Raw genomic sequence first — 18,445 nt, 5'->3', positions numbered from 1 at the left:
ATGAGTCTGTGCTCACGAAAGTTCATGCTCAAAACTTTTCTGTTAGTCTATAAGGTGCCACAAGACCCTTTGTTGCTGTTGCAGATCCAGACTAACACGGCTACCCTCCGATACTTTATTCCTACTTCTGGTGACTCAAAAAGCAACAGTGATGTTGGCTAATGCCTAATGTGATGGATTAATAATACCTCCACAGCACCAAAAATTAGCATGATGCTTTACTATTCATAAAGAAGAATTCTTGACTCTCTCTGGATCAAGTAGATGACAACTCTGAAGTCAAATCAGATTCTGAATTTCAAAATTCCTCCAAGAATTAGGAAAGCATTAGCTCCCTTGTACCAAGGATTAATGAGACTTCAGCTGGAATATTGAGTGCCAGTCTGGTGTTCAATGGTTAAGAAAAAAATTCCAGCTGAAACAGGACAAGAGGAGATCTGCTTGGACAATCAGAGGAATGGAGGACCTGCCTTATGAGAGAAAGTTAAGGAGCTTCAGTTGTTTAGCTGAACCAAAGAAAGAATGGAAGACAAAATTGTGGCCTAAAAATACATGCAAGAAAGTTACTTAAAGGTAAGGGACAATGTTGACACTAGAACAAGTGGATATAAATGGCCTATCAACAATTTTAGAAACCTTCATCTAATGTAAAAATCTAACCACTGGAGACAGCCTTCCACGAAGAGTTGTCGTGGCAAAATATCTGCTGACTTGTTTCAAGGCTAACCTCACTGACTTCATGAAAAGGATGGTATAGGTTGCCTATAATGATACATGGCTTATTCCCAATAGCCAGAGCTGGGACACTAAGGCTACCTCTATACTACAGAGATCTTTCAAAAGATTTTCCACAAGATCTCTTCCCTGGGGCAAGGGGTGGCCTGGGGGGAACCCAGCCCCCACCCACTCATGCTGGGTTCTGGCCCAGGGACCCTGTGCAGCTGCCAGTGGGAAGAGCTGACTCCCTTAGTCCTTGGCGCGGCAACTCTCCTCCCTGGGCCACTTCCCCATATGATTCCCCCACTACCTTCTCCAGGCCATAGCAGTCCCAGGTCTTCCCTCTTGATCTTGTAGAAGCTCCTACTCTTCCTCTGTGATCTCCAGTGTTCCTGCTGCTCTCCTCTGCTCCTCTCAAACCTGTTCTCTGCCTGCTCCTATCTCCTTGTGTGTGTCTGCTCACCACTCTCTCCCCCTGCCCTTCCCACTGTGGAGGGTTTTAAAGGTCTCTTATTGGGCCAGTCATTGGGGCCAGCTGGCTTTAATTAGGCTGAGCCATCTCCCACCCAGCTGCCTCTGATTGCCCTCCAGGTCCTTCTGCTTGTTTGGGCTTCCTTCACCCTGGCCCTGCCACAGTACACACAAAAAAGGGATCTGTTCTTTTGATACAGCACCCACACAGCCCTCACTATTTTGAAAGAATGGGCCAGGGATTGAAACATCCAAAGCCATGAGGACTGCTCTTCTGGGGGAAAAAAAATAGAGGGCCTGTGGAGCTTCCACACATGCTTTCTTTCAAAAGAAGGCACTCTTCTAGATCTGGAAGCAGAAGAGGGCTTCTGGAAGAAGAGCCGCATTCTTTCGATTTCAGCTTGAAAGGGCACATGGTGCTGATGCTCTGCCTGTTGTTCTGAAAAAGGGCTGAATTTTTCCAAAAGTAAACTTGCTAGTATAGATGCAGCCTAAAAGAGGACAGGTCTGAGTTATTGCAGAAAATTGTCTCTCATATGTCTGGCTGGTGGATCTTACCCACGTAGATCATGTGCAAGTCTTTTCCACTTTACTCTGTCTCGAGACAAAACTTCTAGTGATTAGAAAAGAATTTCTTTCCAGATAAGATTGGCCAAGATCATTTGAAATAAATGGTGGATTCCTGAAGTCTTTAAATCAAGATTTGAGGACTTCAGTAACTGAGCCAGAGTTTGTGGGTAGATACTAAGAACAAGTGGATGAGTCTATGGCCTATCATGTGCCAGAGGCCAGAACAGATCATCATGATTGCCCATCTGGCCTAGGAGTCTATGAAGATTCTAGGTTGCAAAAATCTTTTGGGGGTACAGACTCTTTCCAAGGACAGGATAATTTTTTTTCCCCGCTGAAGTTTCCTCTATGCTAATTCTTTCCAAAATGGCTTGATATTCACTGACATCTCTTCATGAGCCAAAAAACCCACACCCACAAAAAACCCTGATGTTGTGTACTGCCCTCCCTCTCTGTCACCCCCCTTTCCCAATATCATATATCTTTCCTGCTTTTGTGGAAAATTTTCTTCCTAAATTTCAACAGCCCCTTTCATGGGGTTATTTTTCCCTTTTGTACCTGTGCACAGAAGCTTAAACGCATGCCCATATCTGCAGATGGTCTTACATTCAACAGTGATAGGTATTAGAGATGCTAGTTCTTCAGAGTTTGCCCTTCCAGGAACAGCTGTCACCATTAGATCAACTCTGTGTGTCAGCTCTGTAGTAGGCAAAATACAGAGAGACTTGGCTGCAGGCAAAGTGCTTGAAAATCATGGAATTGAAAACTTTCAAGGCAAAAGCTCCTTTCTTACAGAAGAGAGCAGTCAGAGCAGGTGCATCCCCTTCACAGAAAACTTAATACTTAAAGTTGTTTAAAATTCCAGTATAAGGTCTGTCTGCTGACATTGGCTTTGAAAAATTCAGAAGCTTCAAAACAAATGTCTATTTGCCCAAAAGTAACGTTCTATATTGAATCAGCTCTAAATAGCCTATGCAGCCCCATACACAAAATGAAAGAAATTCTGAAGTTCCAAATCAAATAGTTATGTTTTAGACACATCCCCTGCAAATGAAAAACACGGTCAATTAAGCTTTTACTTACCAAATCCATCTATGTCTAGATTATTATTGACAACAAGATCTAGCAGTGAGTCCCCAACTTTCCCTTCAGCTGTTAGTTTGTCACCATCACGGTTTATGAAGTGGACAGTAACTTTTTCTTCTGAGCTGAAAAATAAAAACATACATCTTTGTTAACTATAGCTAAAGCATGTAATATGGATTGGCAGCAAAACAATTTTAGGGTCTTATGGTACTCCACTAACTTTAACAGTTACCAAAACACACTAAAATCACCAAGCATTTTTAGCGTAAAAACTCCAAGAAACCATTAGATTTGTAAACGCTTCATGAGAAAGTATTTCCTGCTACATTTTGTATAGTGCTGAGTACACCAACACAAGAAATAAGGAACAAGAACTACGGTTTGTCTTTTCTCACAATGAAATGTTGAGGAGGGAAAGGTATTTGATCACAAATTCCTCTCCCCTCCCCCGCCCCTCACGTCAGATAAACCTATTTTATTTCAGGAACAGGCCAGCTGACAGAATCCCTCATTTGAGCACCACTTTCAACGCCGAGGACAGGCACATAGTGGCCCAGAATAGACAGGAAGGGTAGAGCCTCATTCATTGACTGACTTCTAATAATCTGGAAAGGTTTCAAAAATACTGACTTGTTTACTAAATTCCTAATAGTTGTATCTGGGTAATCCCAAAGACAATATCATTGCAGTGGTCTGCAATAATTTTTTTTTTTTTTTTAAAAGGAAAAAACACTAACATTGGAATTGCTGGATTGACAAGGAAAAAAAATCCCTGTATAAAAATACTAATCAGGCAAATTCAACAATACCATTTAAAAGTCACTTCTAAAGAGCAGAACCCTACTTTAAAGATTATCAAAATCACAAGGATTGGATTCTTCACTGACTATCCTGTTATGTTACTTTATATAGGTGTCAGAGTACGCACGCACGCACGCACAACAGTGAGTGGAATTATCCTTGGACTAGCAACAGGATTTCTTCCACCAGTAAAGATGCAGACCAATAAAATGTTTGTTTTAAAAATTCATCTTGCTTCAAGAAAATAAACTTAAGTATTACCTGTAGTGCCTACAGCATCTGGCTGACCAGTTACATACTAAACTACCTGTCTTACTAATGAAGCTAGTCCATAAGGAAGTCTAACCTGTACAGCTAAACAAAATTATGAAGTCTTCCTATTGAATTTACTTTTCCCTAAAATGTATCCTAATATTCTTCACAAAATGAATTGTCTATGATACAGTTACTAAGGCTGTAAGAGAGTCTTAACAATGACTTACTAAATCAAACATTTTGAAACAGTTGTAAAATTATGTAGTTAGAAGTATTCTTATACAAGTTCATTAAAAATGCAATTACAGTAGGTTTCCTGAGAAAGGGTTACACTATATTATATATATATATATACACACACACACACACACATATACATATACACACACACATACATATACACACACACACAACCATAAAATCTCCTATTGCAATTTGTGGCATGATTCATTATGCCATATTTAATTCTTGTCAATTATTCAGTTCATATTTCAGAAGACAGCCACAAGTTACTTTCAACAACAATCAGTTATGACAGACTGACTTTGCTAATCTGCAAAAAATTCTAGTGACATGTGTACTACATTTACTTTAGTTGAGTTTTCTAAGTTTTTGGACATGAGTGTGTACATATCTGGATAGACTGGAAGTATTTCAGTCTATTTGGACTACTTTTTTTATCCCAGCAGGAATGAAAGACAGACCTGCCTATTTTATGGAACTGTTATGTTATGTTTGTTAAATGTAAAAATATAATTTATTGAGAATGTCAACAGCATTCCAAGCCACCTAGAAGAGATTCAATCTCTGCCCTGAACTGTTCAAAGTCCAATAGCAGACATGATGCAACAAGCAAGAGATATAAATAGTTGGGCAAGTTATAGGATGGCTGGACAAAGGTTACAAAAATAAAATCAGGCTTATTTAGTTACGGAGGCTTCTTGTTGCAAAATATGCAGTTTTTAAAAGGAAAATTGCTCCTTTAAATAAAATCCTCTCTTTCTTCCCCCCCCATGGTCAGTATCCAATCATCTTCTGTCAAGCCCCCCACTCTGATGGCCACCCTATTCCTCACTCCACATGGCAACTTCAGCAAACATTTCATATTTACTCCAAAGTCATCCCAATCTCCAAAGTCAGAAGCCTACAGTGTTGTATATACTCTTATCTTCTGCACCCTTCATGCTGCCCTTCCAATCAGCCAGCCTATAGCTAAGAGGCTCCACATAACACCTGAAGTGTGTGCAACACTGGGGACTATGATCCTGGTCCTTTTACTCTCTGAAAGGTGGGGTGCTTCTGCACAGAGGTTGTTGAATGTGACTGGGACCAGTCTGTAAAATGTCAGCTTTCAACATTATAAGTAAGGAAAGTAAACACCTTTGCATGCCTTAGCCAGTTTTTGAGCAGCTCCAGCTGTGGTGAGAACAGTTTCTGGCTCCTAGGAGTCTGGCCCTGCTCCTGGAAGAAGTTCTTCCGTTTAGATCAGTTCTTTAGAGGCTTAATGCCTTGTAACACATCTATCTTAATGGATGTTAGGCTAGGCACCAGCAGGAATTGACCAGGACATGTAGGCAAGTGTCAGTGTTCCTGTCTACTGGACGAGGAAAACAGGTAAAATTCAGAGTGAGCTACATACAGCATTAATCTTCCAGTCAGCAAGCAGAATTACCAAAGGAGCTGAATGGGAGCACAGGAAAGAAAATTAGGCAACCAATTAGAGGTTAATAGAGTCATGTGCAAGAATAAAAATGTCATTTTTGTGTGTGGGAGGGGGGGGGGGGGCGGGATTTCTGTGCCCCTACATTTCCCCAGCATCAGTGGAATGGTCAGCTCTCCCCTCATGGCCCCAGGGCTGGAAGAGCTCTGTGCCCCTGCCAATTATGTGGGGGGGAGGGTGTTTCCCTGCTTGCCCCCTCTGTGCATGCCCCTAGAAGGGAGAGGACAAAAAAAAAAAAAGAGAGAGGCTCCAAAGACAACACTAATCGCTAGGGACTGTGGAGAGCTCAGCTGAAGTCAGCCACATAAGTAAAGACTTGTGAGAAGGGGGTGAAGCTAAGAAAAAGCCCTCTGATGAACACATCTGAGACTCTCTCAGTTTGAATGTGTTAGCTGTTAGCAGTAAATGAATAAGGGAGTGACTGGGTCTGAGGTTATTAGCTTCAGATTTGAAGTCAATCATCTTTAATCAAAAATTCACACTCAATTTGCCATCAAAATGGATGACTATATATAAATTGTGATTTTATTACCTGCTATAGCAGTAAACCAATTTCATTTTAGTAGGAAGATAGCCTCCGGTACTTTAATTAATCTTTTGCAAAATACAATCATTACTACAGTAAACTTAACTGGTATTCCATCTACTGGAATTCTCAAACCAGCACCAAGCAAATTTTGAGAGAGAGTTCCCAGAACTACTCTGGCAAACGTGGGCTACTGCTACTCAGACTGGAAAAGACCAGTCATATAGCAAGTTGCTCACAGCAGGAAAGCTCAAGGACTTCTACCAACAGAGCTAAGAAAACAGTGAGCAGTGGTGTCAAGAAGTCCTATGTCCAGGCATCTACCACAAATTTTCCCACTGCATGATCCTGCTCATGGGAAAGACCTACAGACATTTCTAAGATAACTTGTTTGGTCTACACTAGACCTTATTCTTGACTGCAGATATGCAACTCTAGCTACAGCAATTGTAGTAGAAAAATCGATGTACCTGCAGTTAACTAAGGTCTGCCCTCACTGAGGGAGGCTGATGGGAATGTTTCTTTCACTGGGCTCCAACACTCCTTGCGATGGGGGGAATGCGTGCGTGCATGGATGTGTGTGGACTGTCAACCCTAGTGAGATCAATTTGTGTGAAATCAAACACCAGGCTATCAAACGCCTAACAGATCAATCTCCTAGTAAGTATAGGCAAGCCCTCAGAGGGAACACTATTTTATCTTTGCATTAGAAAAGCTTTAGTAGTGCATGAACAGTGATTTTAGTGACAGATTAAAGTTGAAAAACTGCTTTTCTTTCCAGACGTCTGCTTTAAACCCTAAGACATGATGAGACCTTGTTTCGATAAGTAACAAATCTGATTAAAGGAAAAGAAGTCTTTAGTCTCAGTCCAGCAAACATCAAAACTATTGGTGTCAAGGGTACATAGGGAAAAAGTCCACAACGGCAATAAAGATAAATACTTTGATAAAAGAAGACTCTAAAGAAATAGAATTAAAGTCAAGTATACTGTCATTGAAGCATTCACCTAAATATTTGATTTTTGGTGTGCTTTCATTCAGACATATAGAAAATATTTTATACAAAAGCTACTCAAGGTTCAATCTGCGATAGCTTTAGTTTTCATAACGTCATAGGATACTAGGACTGGAAGGGACCTTGAGAGGCTATCAAGTCCAGCCCCGTCCTAATGGCAGGACCAACTATTGTCTAAACCATCCCTGATAGAGATTTATCTAGCCTCTTCTTAAATATCTCCAGCGATGGAGATTCCACAACCTCCCTTGGCAATTTATTCCAGTGTTTGACCACCTTGACAGTTAGGAACTTTCTCCTAAGGTGCAACCTAAACCTCCCTTGCTGCAGTTTAAGTCCATTGCCTCTTGTTCTATCCTCAAAGGCCAAAAAGAACAAGTTTTCTCCCTCCTCCTTACAACACCCTTTTAGATACCTGAAAACCGCTATCATGTCTCCCCTCAATCTTCTCTTTTCCAAACTAAACAAGCCCAATTCTTTCAGCCTCTCTTTACAGGTCACATTATCTAGACCTTTAATCATTCTTGTCGCTCTTTTCTGGACCCTCTCTAATTTCTCCACATCTTTCTTGAACTGCAGTGCCCAGAACTGTACACAAATACTCAAGCTGAGGCCTCACCAGCACAGAGTAGAGAGGAAGAATTTCTCCTCATGTCTTGTTCACACCACGTGTTAATGCATCCCAGAATCACGTTTGCTTTTTTTGCAACAGCATCACACTATTGACTCATATTTAGCTTGTGGCCCTCTATGACCCTAAATCCCTCTCCGCAGTATTCCTTCCTAGACGGTCATTTTCCATTCTATGTGTATGAAGCTGATTATTCCCTGCAAAGCGCAGTACTTGGCATTCACCCTTATGAAACTTCATCCTGTTTACCTCAGACCATTTCTCCAATTTCTCCAGATCATTTTACATTATGACCCTACCCTCCAAAGCCACTGCAACCCCTCCTAGCTTGGCATCATCTGCAAACTTAACAAACATACTTTCTATGCCAATATCTAAATTGTTAATGAAGCTATTGAACAGAACCGGTCCTAACACAGACCCCTGCGGAACCCCACTTGTTACACTTTTCCAGCAGGATTGAGAACCATTAAGAACTACTCTCTGGGTACGGTTATCCAGCCAGTTATGCACCCACCTTATAGTAGCCTCATCTACATTGTTTTTTTTTTTTAAATAAGAATATCATGTGAGACTGTATCAAATGCTTTACTAAAGTCTAGGTAGACCACATCTACTGCTTCTCCCCTATCCACAAGGCTTGTTATCCTATCAAAGAAAGCTATCAGATTAGTTTGACATGATTTTTTCTTTACAAATCCATGCTGACTGTTCCCTATCACCTTACCATCTTCCAAGTGCTTGCAGATGATTTCTTTAATTACTTTCTCCATTATCTCTGCTGGCACAGAAGTTAAGCTGACTGGCCTCTAGACTCATGGGTTATTCTTATTCCCCTTTTTATAGACGGGCACTATATTTACCCTTTTCCAGTCTTCTGGAATCTCTCCTGTCTCCCATGATTTTCCAAAGATGATAGCTAAAGGCTCAGATACCTCCTCTATCAGCTCCTTGAGTATTCTTGGATGCATTTCATCAGGCCCTGGTGACTTGCAGACATCTAATTTTTCTAGGTGAGTTTTAAACTTTTTTTTTTTTTTATTTCAACTTCTAATCCTACCTCTTTCACACTAGCATTCACTATGTTGGGCATTCCTTCATCAGACTTCTCAGTGAAAGCCGAAACAAAGAAGTCATTAAGCATTTCTGCCATTTTCAAGTTCCCTGTTAGTGTTTCTCCCTCCTCACTGAGCAATGGCCCTACCCTGTCCCTGGTCTTCCTCTTGTTTCTAATATATTTATAAAAAGCCTTCTTGCTTCCCTTTATGCCTGTAGCTAGTTTGAGCTCATTTTGTGCCTTAGCCTTTCTAATCTTGCTCCTGCATTCCTGTATTGTTTGCCTATATTCACCCTTTGCAATGTCCTTGTTTCCATTTTTTTTAAATATGATACCTTTTTTATTTTGAGATTGTGCAAGATCAACTAGTTAAGCCAAGGTAGTCGTCTTTTGCCATTTTTTCTATCTTTCCTATTTAAGTTTAAATTACTTGCAGTAAAAGAAAGACTACAGAGTCAATAGCAGTGATTTCCTCACTTACAGGCCTTCTGAAAACTGAGCTAAAAACAGTGAATGCATAACAAATTTTTTATTGGAAATCAATCTGATGTGACAGTGTACGCAATCAGTTTAGTCAAAGGATGACTATCTCCAAATAAATTATATAATCTTGTGCATGTATCTGTGCTGGAGAGATTGTACAATACTTGATGACTAAGTCCTTCCAGCAAAACACATCATCTTGACGAATGAGTTGGGGGAAAAGCACCCCACAATAAGATTTGTGTTGCTAAGAGAAAATGGACAATGAATGTCCCTTTGGTAGATAGGCAATTTGAGAAGAGAGAAAGGAGTTAAAATGAAAACTATAGAATTTGGAGGGAATTAAATAGAGTTGTAGAAGTGTTTAAGAGAATTGCTGGTTTGATAACAGAACCCAGTTATGGCAGTACAAGTTGGTACGTTCACATCAGATAAAACTCTTCCATTCAAATTATGTAAGGGAGGCAGGTAGTGGCTACCAGTACCACTGTGTTTTTCTACCCAGGAGCCTTCATAGCCCATTTTCCTTCAGAATGGCTCAGAGGAAATAACGCATTTCAGCTGAAACTTGACTGCCTCCCAATGCGCAAGATTGGTCTGTAGTCTGGGTACACTTGTGTGAAAATGACAGCAGGGCACAGGGAGTTGAGCAAAAAAAAATTTTTTTTTTTTAAAATGTAAACAAAATCTTACATAATTGCACAAATATGAGAACCTAAGCCAACACTCCCAGTATGTATACCCTTACTTTGTATGTTTAAGATTGGCTCTTTTTGAAAAAACAACACAAAACAAAGTTCCACTAAAAATGCATTTCAATCTTTCATTCAATGTTGAAAAAACTGATACACAGCCAGCCAGCGTTTGACTTTATTTTGCATTTAATCCTTTTGGTACTTCAATGTTTTTATCATGTTTTATCTATCCTTTTTAAAATCAGGATCTGAGATGGCAGCCATACCAATGGCAGAGGTAACCTGACCCAGGAGAATGGAAAGAAAATCCTTTTTAGTAATAAAAGAACAACTAAAAGCTGAAGAAGAATGAAAAATTAAAAAGAGACAGTACTCTTCTGGAGTAAAAGGAGAGGTGAGGCACAAACAAACAAAAAAAAAAAAAAAGCAATGTTGGGAACATGAACCCATAAGGTAGCTGTGAATAGTCAGACCATCACTTTAATAAGGGTACACGAAAACTAACAAAACTTAAAAAAGTTAAACATCATGTAAAAGTTGATATGGCTAATATGTTAAAGCAAATAAAAAGTGGAAATAAAATTACGGAAAGAATACGCTTTGCCCATGGAATACACAATGTTGTGAGCATTTGTTTTACTCCTTCTACTTAATTTAAAATCCAAGAGGTGACTGGATAGCTTGTGTTTTTTTTAACATTGCATTGTGCTTTGGAAGCAGAAACCAACTCAGTACCAACAGAGATCAGTAAATATAAAAGAGGTGCGTAATTTAAAAAAAAAAAAAAAAAAAAGTTATCCAACAGTTAAGATGAACTATGGTATAAAGTAAATGTTATTAGAAAGTGTAAGCCTATATGCTTTGTAAATGCAAAAGAAAAACTGTACTCAAACTAAATTACCTGTAGTTTTCTGCAAGACTGAAATGCCCTAGATTGAAAACTAAAAGGTACTAAGAAAATGTTGTCAAGTACATAGGTGGTATTCTGGTGCATATTGCTGTCAGGAAAAGTCATTCAAAAAAGTACTGGAATGCCCTGTTTACATTTTTAATGAAAGCTGGATTGAAACCAAATTCCAAAAGAGGCCAAGCTACTGAAAAAAGTTTCCTTCCTGAGACAAAACCACGCAACCTAGCTATCGAGCTACAGACAAATGAAAAATTACAGGGACTTTGGGGCTGCCCCTCTACTTCAGAAACAGCATTGCTCTCCGTGCTGGGCACAACAGGCCCTTAATCAGGGATTTCACTCATGACTCAGGCTACATCTCCAAGATACAAAATCAATATTAATACATTCAAATGTAACACTGGATTTTACAAATTTGACCATCCTCACCTCACCAAGCCGATTTATTGCTGCCACGCAATCTGTAAACATTGACTGTTGCAGCAGTGCATTGTGGGAACCCATCCCACAGTTCCCTCATCGCCCTAGCATTCTGGGTATTTTCGCTGGTGCAGCATGGGGACAAAAAAATGCCCTGCAAGTGGTTGTGGATATTTGACATCTTCCCACATTGACAGCCCTCAATCCCCTCCTATGGTAAGCAGAAGTCCATTTTTCTAGGCAGAAGGAAGGCAGGAAAACTAGTGCAACAACAAAATTCGCCAAATTAACAGACATCGCTTTCTTCTATAACTGGACTGCTTTTTAAAACTGCATCTGTTACTGAATTATCAAAGTTTTATAAAAAGCAGCAGGCGAATGTCTTCTTAACTGGCCCTCCACCCACTGTCCCCCATCTTGAGTACGTCTGATCCCTGAAAATAATACAGGGACCAATGCAAAGCATGAAGAAAGATCAAATAGTAAAGGCTTTGGAAAAAAAAAAAGATTTGGTGAGGGAGGGATTTTGGGTTCCCAGTTCATTATATAAATGCTGAGCACAGTCTGTATTCTCAACTGGCCCTCCACTCACTCTTCCCTGCATAAAGGGGTCCAAAGTTAGAAGAAAGGATAGAAAAGGCTAGGAAAAAAATTTTTTTTGGCTTCCCTCTTTGCTAACAGACATTGCCAACACAGGCCATGGGGAGCAGGGCTCACCAAATTTCACAGGCATTGTGGCATACTGGTAGAAGCCAGTTCTGTGGACAAAAACAGAGTCTACACTGGCTCTTTGTCGACAACAAAGGGGGAGAGATGTGTTGGGGGGGAAGGTCTCTTGGAGGGCTGGAAGTTTGTCACCAAAACTAATCATTCCCACTCTGTTCCAACCGGTCCCCCATCCCAAGGGGAGAAAAAAAAAAAAAATCAAAAAAAGAAACAAACAGTCACATTACACTGTGTATGCTCTCGCTGATTTGTGACCAAGAGGCAAATTTTGGCAGAAGAAGTTGGCAGCATAGACATATGCCCTGATTAAGGTACCCTGGTGGCCCAACTGCAAGAGAGTTGTAAAAGGTCATGTTAACAATCACCTGGTTTGTGCTATAGATAGCTCACCAGAAAAAGACAAAACATGGACTTCTCAGCACAGTAGTCCAGGGGTCAGACTGTCCAGGAGAGCTGTCACTTACAAGAAGCAACAGATACTTGTTATTATTGATGCATTTCCTAAATGGTCAGAAGCCTGGTCTACTACAAAAGCCACTGTCCCTGTAAAAAGCAAAATTACCAGTGGGGCCTGTCTTTTCTAGGAGAGGAATGCCTCAAACATAACATAGGGTTAATTGTTAAAAGAATACAGAATTCCTTACCCCACTCACAACATCCATCCCATAAACTGCTGAACACCAGGTCATTCAAACCATTGTTAAAGTGATATCAGGAGTGATAATAGAAGTCTTAACTGACAAGTACAAAAAGAAGTCCTGCGGCATCTTATAGAGTAACAGGTATTTTGGAGCATAAGCTTTCGTAGGCAAAGACCTGCTTCGCCAGATGCATGAGTGGGGATTCCAGAGGAGGGTCTAAATTTATAGGCTCATGAAAAGGAGGGAGTCCCAGTCAAGAGGAGGGCCAGAGTTGACAAGGACTCCCTTCTTTTCATAAGCCTATAAATTTAGACCCTCCTCTGGAATCCCCACTCATGTATCTTACGAAGCGGGTCTTTGCCCATGAAAGCTTATGCTCCAAAATATCTGTGTTAGTCTGTAAGGTGCCACAGGAATTCTTGTTGTTTTTGAAGATGCAGACTAACACGCCTACCCCCACCCCAATACCTGTAACTCACAAGGTAGGAGCAGAGCTAGTTTCTCCTTCTCAAACACTGTTGCAGGACAATGGCAAGGTTTGGCTAGTCCTGCACTTTTTCCTGTTACTTACGCTTAGAGGACACCCACATATGCACATGTAGCCATCATCATCATCAATAACCGTGGGCGCAGCGCCCGTTGATGTCTGATGCCTCTCTCACTATTTCCTTCCATCTTACCCTGTCCAGTGTAGAGTGGCTTAGTTTCTGTAGACCAGCTCCACACCAATCTACTATATCATCTATCCATTCTCTGTGGTGTCTGCCTCTCCTATTTGAGCCATCCATTATGCCAAATACCAGGGTCTTGATTTTTCATTCACTGTGCAAATATGCCCAAATAGTTGTAGCTTACATTTTATAACCTTCTGCAGCAGGTTCTCTTTCAGCTGTATCTTTCTATATAATTCCTCATTGGTGACCTTCTGCATCCATCCTATTCTCAGAATCTTTCTATAGCAACTCCTTTTGAACGTCAATATTCTTCTGTTCGAATCTTTCATTATCACCTGTCTCACATCCGTACAACATGCTGCTGAATACACACGTTTTCAAGACGCTCAGCTTCATTCTTAAGCTAATTGCTTTGCTTTTCCAGTCATGTCCATCGCCTTCAAACTCACTCTTGCTTTTGCTATTCTAGTTGCTATCTCCTTCTTACAGTCTAGATCATACATTGTTGCTCCCCAGCTATGTGAGCTTCTCTACATTTTCTAGTTCAATACCATCTACACTAATCTGCCAGCAATTCTTATGTGCATTTCCCCCGTCTGAACCCATAATACAGTTGAGATACTGGGAAGTGGTGAAAACTACTTATGATACAAATGGTAAACTATGCATGGTAGCTGAGATTAACCAACATTGATGTGGATCCAATGATTATTATTCTGGCTTCCCAATATTTTGTTTCACAACAAAACTGGCTGTGGTGATAAGTGGAAAGACTGTGCATTCCAGATTCATGTCCCATAATATAACTGAATTATAGGCTGGACTGAGATTACAGGAGTACACTTCCAAGGCAGTATCCGAATTTGGGCATCCTATTCCTCCCTTGAACATGGACCTTAAAAGCTTAATAGCCAGGAACTGGGAATTCAGGGGTTAACTAGCACTCCATGTAAGAGCAACTATACAAAATAAGATGACACCCAGAGTGAAGACTGATAAGTACCTAAGCTCCTCAGGACCATGTGAGTGCATAATTTAAATTTTGTGTTATCACGTCTGTCATAGAAGAAGCTACAAAATTGTAGAAGTATGTTTGCAATGCTCAATGTAATAAATCTGACATAGGCAGGGTTTTAAAGGTAGGAATATATAAAGTTAAATTTAGTTAAGGACATCTATACTGTAAAGAAGAAACCAATCAGTAGGTCAAAGGAGACCGTAAGAATATTATTGTAGTTGGGAAAGAAGCACGATTTCAACAATAAAAACAGTAACAAGACAAAGAAATTCTGTCTTAAAAAGAAACATGCTCATACTTTCCTACTGTTTGGCTGATAAGCAGAGGGTGGGGGCGAGTCTTAAGAAAGGAGGCTGTAAATTTTTATCTAGACTTATCTAAATATCTAGACTGGAAAAAGGTGAATTGCTTTAAGTTTTATCTACTTCTGTGGGTGTGTGTTTTTAAGCTTGTCAGTAATTGGCAATGATCTCATTTGTTTCTTAAAGCAGGACTGATTTTGGTACTTACCGGTCTTCATCAACTCCAGATATTTGCCTACTTTTACAAACGGAGGAGGAAGGAAATTTAAAAAAAAAAAAAAAAAAAGGGGGGCGGGGGGGAAGCACTTCAAAGCTCTCTTCCCCTGTCCCAAGCAACCTGTATAATGTGGAAACAGGCATCCCTCCTCCAGCCTAAACTGATGGCAGAAAAGTGCCACTCACCTGACTGGAGCTGCTATACTTAGAACTGAGTAGGGTGGCAGGTTCTCTCTTCTGGGGGAAATCTATACCCAAAGCCTCTCATGCCCAGCCCAGATCCTGCAGCAGCAGCCACAGCCTTCACTATGGCACCTCAACCCTCTGCCCCAGCTGTAAGCCCCCTCCTGCACTCCAAGCCCCTCATCTCCTGCCCCACCCCAGAGCCCTTATATTCTGTCACCCTGAGCCCCTCCCACATTCCAAATCCCTCAACCCCATCCCACATTCCAAATCCCCATCCCACAGATTAACCATATGCAAAATTAATTTTTATCATGTGTGATGTTGTGTAGCACATCCATATTGGTGCACATAAATTCTTTCTGCACATGGACACAAAAAATTAGAGTTAGACCTGAGCTGTATATTGACCTAGGTTGTTGGAGGATCCTTTGGGGTCCGAAGAACCTATTATTTGATGAAACTGGTTGCAAGGAACCAACTCATCTTTGAAACCAAGAATGCTTTTGTGACTTCTTGTTAGCCAGTGCAGTAAGACAGAGGTGATTTCTGTGGTTGGTTTGGTTACACCTTATGGGTTAAACCCCCAGCATTTAGGGACATATTTGCCCTGTTTCTCAGCAGCATGACCTGAATTTGGTGCACTCAGTTACAATCCACGAAGGCACAGTTATTACAAGGAGTCTTCAGGATCACAGCATAATGACTTAAATCTGGAGTATAGACCTTAAAGAAATTCAAACATCATGATCATCAGCAGCAGCAGCATGGACAGAATTTCCATACTGAAAGAAGTGGGTCTGTCCCACAAACACTCATCACCTAACGTAACTCTATTCTACACGAGTTTCTTATATCATGAAGTTAGGAATTAAATATTTAGATGCCATGCAGCAGATTAATCAGCAGATGGTGCTATAGGCAAATGTTCAAAATGCTTTTCTACTTAATCTCTTTTTCTGACTAAAAGAAGGCTGTATAATAGTGCCAAGAGACGCTAATCAGCCTATAATTAAGGCTAAGTTTTGTCATGTGTATTTTTAGTAAATATCGCAGAAAAGTCACTGGGAATAAAGAATTCACAAAAACATGTGAGGTGTGCTTGAAAGTATCCCTGACAAAACTGGAATTAGAGCTTTCCTCGACTGACTGCATACTAAGCTTGCCTGGTTTAAGGCAAATCTCCAGCATGTTCACATGACATCAGCAGTTGAACTTCTAAAATAAACATTAGTTGCCTTAATGAAGTCATAAGAGATTACAGGTTTTAGTTCTCAGCTATTTAACTAGAAAGCCACACACAAAAACAGGATGTGCCTTACCTGACATGCTCACAGAGTTTGACAAGTATCAGAGAGGTAGCCAAGTTAGTCCGGATCTTCAAAAAAATCCAGAAGTCCCGTGGCACCTTAGGGACTAACAGATATTTTGGAGCATAAGCTTTCATGGGCAAAGACCCACCTCATCATATGCATTTGAAGTGGGTCTTTGCTCACAAAAGCTTATGCTCCAAAATATCTGTTGGTCCCTAAGGCGCCACAGGACTTCTTGTTGTTCATACAGTTTGGGATACTGAATAGCTATACAATATACCATACTTTCACCTTGGCAAGATTTAACATTTTGCTGGTATAATCACAGAATGCACTGGAATAAAACTGAAGCCAATTTAAAAGTCTGTAAGTAAAAAGGGAAGACTTGTTAACTCCCAAGGTTTCTGCAGAAGTAAAGGAATCTTTGCACAATTCTAAGAAAAGCAGTGTGCACAACGGGAGGAAAGTTAGTGCTGATCAGTTAGTTTGTTTTAGCATTGTGATATTTAAACACAATCGACTGGAGGCTCCCCTGCCTCTCTTCTAAAGAAAAGACTTCTTTGGAAAATTCATTTTTAAGACTGTAATTCCCTTTAGCTGTTAGCATCTCAAGTTCTGTCCCGAAAAAGTGAGTAAATTTGGTTTCTGAGCTGTATCTAAACAGCACAAGGGTCCATAGCCTCTGAAGACAGGCCTGGGCTCTATTCCCTGTTGTGGCTGTCGCACGACGCATGGGCAAGTCCTTACACCCCTTCCAGAGAAAGAAGTAGGGTTACAGTACCCCCGAGCGCACAGCCGGGGCAGATGCCCACCGTAAGGCCTCAAACCTTGCGCAGCACTTTCACTCCCAGGCCGTATGAGCACGTTCTGGGCCGGGGGTGACCGAGGGCCTGGATTTGACAAGCGAGGGCCGAACCCGGACAACAGGAGAGCGAGCCCGGGGCCGCGTAGGGAAACGGCCGGGGGCCCGTCCCCGCCCCACTCGCCAGCTCACACCAGAATCAGCCCTTGCCTGCTCCGCTTCCCCCGGCGGCCCATGACTCGGACTGGGGGGCTGGCCAGGCGCTCCTCCCGGAAGAAGCGCGGCGGAAGGCCGCTCAGTGAGGGCCGGAGGGGCCCGGGCCGCAGGACCGTCCCCCGCCCCCCACCCTCCTTACCTCAGCCGCGCCCGGGCTGAGAAGCTGAAGAACCGGGCCCAGGAGGCACCATCCCCGCTCCGCCTCCCCGCGGCTCCAGGGAAGGCGGCCAGGAGCCACCGACGGCGAGAACAGGCCGCAGCAGCCCGCAAAATGCTGGCAGTGCCCGGGGCAGCCATGGTGAAAACACAGCGCGCAAAATCCGCCCGCGTATACGTCCAACACGAGCCCCGGCAATTCCTGAACGCACTTACGTCTTCTCCGGGACGTACCCCTCGCGCCACTTGCCGGTGACTGTTCGTGGTCGGTACGCAATCCCCTCCGCCTCTTGGGTTCCGGGAGGTACGCAATGTACGTAGAGCCGTCCTCTATCCCGGAGCGGCGGGTAAGTAAATTACGTAGCATGCGCCTCGTTTGGAGCTCGGAAGGCGGGATAGGCGCCAGCTCTAACATTGCCCCAGGCTACCCTGCAGCTGCCGCCCCTCCCCTGCTGCCCTAGTCTGGCGGCTTTGGTCCCTGCTGTGCGGTAAACCCCACCTGCGGCCCGCCCAGCGCCCTTCCTGCTGGCGCAACAGAGTGGGGGTATGAGCCCTGGCTTCTCAGGCCCCGTCCCAGACTGACAGCCCGTCCTCCTCTCTGTTCTTCCAGGGGTGGGGACTGGTTCGCCCCAGTCCTGTATACAGGGCCCTGACCTCTCTCCATGGAGCTAACAGGACAGAAGGATCATTGCTGCCCTTCCCCTAGGGGGCTGGTTCCTGGCAAACTGGCCTCTTCTCTCTGATCCTGTATTTTACAGGAAGGGCATCACCCGCAGCAAGCCAGTCTCCCTTTGCTGTGGCAGCCCCATCAAATACAGAAAGGGGGCTTCTACAGAGCCCT

The 18,445-nt window shown here is 42.2% G+C and overlaps 2 protein-coding genes across 2 annotated transcripts in view; one reads left to right on the top strand and one right to left on the bottom strand.

Moving 5' to 3' along the window:
• FDX1 (ferredoxin 1) overlaps positions 1–17,802 on the bottom strand; it is a 48,410-nt gene extending 30,608 nt beyond the window's left edge. The window contains exons 1-2 of the mRNA XM_074985054.1: positions 17,588–17,802; positions 2,842–2,966 (exon numbers count right to left, since the gene is read on the bottom strand). Of these exons, the coding sequence (XP_074841155.1) occupies positions 2,842–2,966; positions 17,588–17,745 (283 nt within the window). The 5' untranslated portion in view covers positions 17,746–17,802. The remainder of the gene's footprint in view (positions 1–2,841; positions 2,967–17,587) is intronic.
• Positions 17,803–17,838: 36 nt separating this feature from the next.
• Positions 17,839–18,445, top strand: part of RDX (radixin) — a 152,537-nt gene continuing 151,930 nt past the window's right edge. The window contains exon 1 of the mRNA XM_074985020.1: positions 17,839–17,951. The gene's annotated coding sequence lies outside the window, so the exon portion shown is untranslated. The remainder of the gene's footprint in view (positions 17,952–18,445) is intronic.

This window comes from Carettochelys insculpta, chromosome 1, assembly GCF_033958435.1.
Source record: "Carettochelys insculpta isolate YL-2023 chromosome 1, ASM3395843v1, whole genome shotgun sequence".
NCBI classification, from domain to species: domain Eukaryota; kingdom Metazoa; phylum Chordata; order Testudines; family Carettochelyidae; genus Carettochelys; species Carettochelys insculpta.
Note: the sequence above shows the minus strand (reverse complement) of the source record. Positions and strands in the feature narration are given on the sequence as shown.